At 45.9% G+C, this 4,885-nt stretch overlaps 1 protein-coding gene across 1 annotated transcript in view; it reads left to right on the top strand.

The window, feature by feature from the left end:
* The first annotated feature begins 2,159 nt into the window (after positions 1–2,159).
* Positions 2,160–4,885, top strand: part of kcnip1a (Kv channel interacting protein 1 a) — a 26,831-nt gene continuing 24,105 nt past the window's right edge. Inside the window, exon 1 of the mRNA XM_008327011.3 lies at positions 2,160–2,696. Coding sequence (XP_008325233.1) covers positions 2,639–2,696 — 58 coding nt within the window. The 5' untranslated portion in view covers positions 2,160–2,638. The remainder of the gene's footprint in view (positions 2,697–4,885) is intronic.

Genomic DNA, 4,885 nt, shown 5'->3' on the forward strand with positions numbered 1-4,885 from the left:
TTCAAAACAAGAAAAAACTTTCAAGGTTACAGTGTTAAAAGTATTTTCTCGGGGAAAACAAAGACCTTTAGATTTTATTGTGTCTTAGAAGACTACCAAAAAAAAACACAGAGATAGATGTAAGTTCCCTGAGCTGCTGCTGTGCTGAATATGGAGCAGATGGCAAATCTTCAGTGTTCCATTCATCACTTTAAAGAGTCTCACTTTCACGCAGAGACTCAGACTCAGTCCTGACCTCCACCGAACAGTGTACGGAGTAATATCACCTCCGATTCTGCTCCTCCTCTCTCCAGGAGTCTTCAATCATGCCAGGCGTCCCCACCCGACTGTTGAATGATTGGGTTGTCACTCTCAGTTTCAAGGTCAAAAATGTTTCTTTAGCTTTTACGGCACTCTTTTTATTGCCTGACTGCATTCCTTAAATCAACCTCAGTTCAGAGTGTTTCGGCTAACAGCGTTCTCTCTCTCTCTCTCTCTCTCTCTCTCTCTCCCTCTCTCTCTCGCCGTCTACGCAGTTACATGTGTTACGTTTCCACTGCACAAAAGTTAAACACCATCGCTACAGAGAATCACGCCCTCTTATCTCGTCTGTTCAGCCGTGCTCTCAGAATTTAATCAGTGAGCGGTGAGTGTGGCTGCTGCGTGGTGTGTTTAAGGACCTTTTCCCTGTCTTGATATATTACCTTTCTCTTATTGAGGCAACTGCTGGCTGTGCGTGACTGGGTACTGAAGTGAGCCTTTGTATTCTTAAACACGTAGCCCGGAGCTACCAATAGGGTTCCTATTGTAGTATTAAACCTGCACTGCAGGTGGTGCTATAGGTGCAACTATAAGGCCCTTTTCATGAAATCGATTACTCATTTACACAGTTGTAATATTTCCAGAATATAACGGACCTGAAAAGAAAAGACCCCCAGACTATTGTCAACCACCACGACACGTTCACAGCTACTGCTTCAAACCTCCTCTTCATTTGTAAAGCCCAATGGAAAATACTTTTACAAATCAACGCAGTGATTTTTCCCAGTGTGCCACGAATAATATTGAATTACACTCAGTCACATTTCCCCTTCCTTTCTTTATGTGTTTACTTAAAATTCACAAAGCTGCAGCCGTCGATGTTCCATAAATGCCAGGCCCTTAATGACTTGATCATCAGTCCTGGTAGCCTCGCCTCCACACCAGCGATGGCTCTGCTGTAAATTGGTTTCTTTTCCAAAGCCACATGAGGAATTCCAATGGAGGCTTCAGTCAATACTGTCAGTGTCACAGCCAATCAGAGGGCAGTATAGGGTTAACAGTGATTGACACTGGAGTGCATGTGTGAAGTGGACTGACGTCATTCTCCGGGCTCTTTGTTGTTGCTGTGGTGGACGTGTGGAGTTGATGTTTTCATCACAGTCATGAGCCTTGATGTGTCTGATATCGAGTGTTGACGCTGGCACGGACATATGTGAGCTGGCATTTCACCAAAGGTGTCAGATGTACTGGTCTTTGTCCCTGACACACCCACTGGCTGTGTAATAACCACACACACACACACACACACGCACGCACAGCGTCTCTCTGACTTGTTCATGTCCAGATAGAGCAACAAACACACTCCCCACAGTGAGACTGTTTGTCTGCTGAATTACAAGCGTGGACCAGTCATCCTCCCCCTCCCCTCCCCTCCCTCTCCCTCTCCCTCTCCCCCTCTCCCCCTGTGTCCCCATGCCTCTCCACTGGATCCTTCGCTCTTCATTTTGCTCCGGCTTTCTCTCTTTTTTCCGACACATTTTCCCACTGTTGGCAGTTGTTGTGACTATCTCCTCTTCCTCTCCTTTTTCCCTCTCACAGTTTTTTTCTAAGTCATTTCTCTCTCCTGACTTCTGTCATGCCCCTCCAACCACAGAGAGTTCCCTTTTTACCCTCTCTCCGTCTGTGTTGTCTGTCTTTTCCCGTGCAACAGTGTGCAATCCCCGTTTCCACACCAGACAGACGGAGACAGAGTGGCTGGGATGAAAAGGAGAAGGGGGAGGAAGGGGGGGGTGAGAGAGAAAGAGGGAGAGAGAGAGAAAGTCCAACAGTGGCTGGTTTTTTAGAGAGGGGCAGATGCATAAAGAGGCAAAGAGGAATTGATGGAATGACAGTGTGGTGGTGGGGGGGGCACACTGGGAGGGAGAACGGAGAGAGAGAGGGAGAGAGGGAGAGAGCGGAGAAGGAGGGAGGGAGGGAGTGAGGCAGAGAGATAGAGAGGATGTGAAGAAGGCAGTTTCAGTCACAACGTAGACAAAGGTAGCTTAGAGCACTTTGTATTTTCATTCACACACACTCGCTCTCTTTTTGTCACTCACTCACTCACTCACTTACTCTCTTGCACACACACACGTACACACACGCACTCTGGAGCAGCAGCAGTGGAGTCCTGTGCGTTTGAGAGGCAGCATGAGAATTGAAATATGTATTTTCGCTGTTTGTGTAACAGCGACCTAATGGACTAACCTAACTACAACACACACTCACACACACACACACAGAGCCAAACTCACACACATTTAACACACCTTGATTACAGTCAGACAGGCAGGCGGTCAGGCAGAGAGGCGCGCACACTCAATCACTTCCTAACAATCTGTCTGAGGAGCCACAAGTCAACATGGGGATTGTGATGGGAACCTTTTCCCTGCAGTCCAAACCGGTGAACTACCGCAAAGGTAAGAGTTCTGCTCTTTTATTTCTCCCTCAAACTAGTTTTGCATCTTTGTTTGTTTGATTATTTCTGAATAGAAGCCTCTCCTCTGTCGTGTACGTTTGAGAGTCAGAAATGTTACAGAAAATGTATGTTGTTCTGTCAGCGTATGATGTTCTGTTATGTTAAGTTGAAAAAGATGAAATTTACCTTTGTTTTGCGATGCAGTTCTTGGAGTACTTGGAGTGTCCGCTGTTTGACCTGGGCTTAGAGAAATATTTTGAATTAGAGTGTGTGTAAGTGTGTGTGGGTGTGTATAGCTGTGCCATTGGTTATGTCTATAAAAGGTGATGGCATTCACCCCTGTCCCCCAGCCCAACCTGTTTCCTGTCTGTTTAACAGTAGGAAACGGTGCATATGTTAAAATGACTGTACCTAGTGACCTGCCAGTCAGCAGCAGCATGATTGTGTGTGTGTGTGTGTGTGTGTGTGTGTATCTGCAGTAAATCATTGTGGTACAATCCATAAGCCTTTGGCCATGGTCTGTCCCGCGTCCTCTGACCTTAAAATTACAGCTGTCATCAACAGACAGGGAGCCGCATCACAAACGACAGTCAGGAGGAGTGAGGTCGTGTTTCATCACATGTCACACGGACAGAGAGAAGACAATCTCACACCTAACCCCTGAGGTCGTGTGTTACGTACCCTGTCACTGAACCTGTTGAGGTCGACGTCAGTGATTGCGGGCCCTAAATGTTGCATAAAAGGGAAAAAAAAGTCTTTATATATTCTGCGATCTACCTGTCCAACATCAGAGGCAGACCACACAGGGTGTTTGAAATAGCCATAAAAAGACCCCCGAGACGCCATAAAGTGCTCCTGAAATATTGGCACATATCGCTTCCTGCGTAGGTTGTTTACTTTAGTTTCCGACCTGTGCCTGGTTTTATTGCATGGCAACAGCCCTCAGCAGATCCTTCACATCTGTGCTCAGCAGACACTCCAGGCAGTTTTCTAAGGTGGGATTTTTTCTGAAGCTCATAAAAAATGAAATCTTTGGATGGGAAACACACACACGCGCACATACAGACACGTGTTGAGAAAAGAACTCGGCCATGTTGTCCTCGTCCATTTACAGCGCAACCCATTTACTAGTTAGAAGGCAACAATGCTAACGAAGCAGCTGGGGTGTATTTTTAGTCATTTTTGTGCGGGAAAAAATCTCTCCTCCAGAGTCCCCTCTAAAAATCCGACTTTGAAGTCGGCCGGTGTGAGGAAGCAGACGGAGACAGAGTTGAGTGGGAGAAAACTGTGAATGTTGAAGGAGGAGGTGAGGGCGCTCCTCGGAGCGCTGGAGTGTGAGTGTCAGCGAACGCATGTGTGTGTGTGGGAGTGTCTGTGTTTGTGTGCGTGTGTTTTCACCATCTGCTCTGGTGTTATAAGAGTGGCTGAATGAAAGCAGGCCACCATTGACTCTGCATGGCAGGTTGGCTCCACATCGTCATGACTCAATCAAAGGCAACAAAGTGGCCGAGAGCCAAAGAAAAGTTTAGTGGAGCTGCTGGGAAACTGGAGATCAATTACATTTTCATTAGTTTGACCCTTCCATGTGAAACTAAATATCAGTCCAATCAGTGTTAAGAAACAAGGGAAATAAACATCTCATCTGAACAACGACAATTACTCCCTGCACGTAATTAGGGATGAGTCGAACTGATACTCAGGATTGGTATCGGTTCTATATTAGTCAAAATGTCAGGATCAGATATCCAAAGAAGTATAACTGGTCTGATCCGATACCTAAGGCCAATCCTCCAGACATTCCGTATCAGCGAGCCATAGGAGAAAAGAAGGTATCGGATTGATGTCGGTATCGGCGATTACTCCAAGTTGCAAAATTGGTCTCGTTATCAGACATGAAAAAGTTGTATTCCGCCATCTCTATGATATTAAACACCTCAGTGATTAACACTGCACACAATATCAGGGTGTTGCACTTTTCTAACGCTCCCTGGGAGCAGAATTTTGGTGCTTGCTTCAAACAGGACTGGGATTTGAACCGTCCAATTGGAAACCCAAACATTTAACCCCTGGTTTACTGACTTCCCTCAAAGCATTAATATTCAACATTATGTTCATTTTCCTTCTATAAGTTTTGGAACCTGACACAAGTGCTGGTTCACAGTAAAGTGAAGATTGCTACTATAAGATTAT

Source organism: Cynoglossus semilaevis, chromosome 15 (assembly GCF_000523025.1).
Source record: "Cynoglossus semilaevis isolate Cse_v1.0 chromosome 15, Cse_v1.0, whole genome shotgun sequence".
In the NCBI taxonomy this organism is placed as follows: domain Eukaryota; kingdom Metazoa; phylum Chordata; class Actinopteri; order Pleuronectiformes; family Cynoglossidae; genus Cynoglossus; species Cynoglossus semilaevis.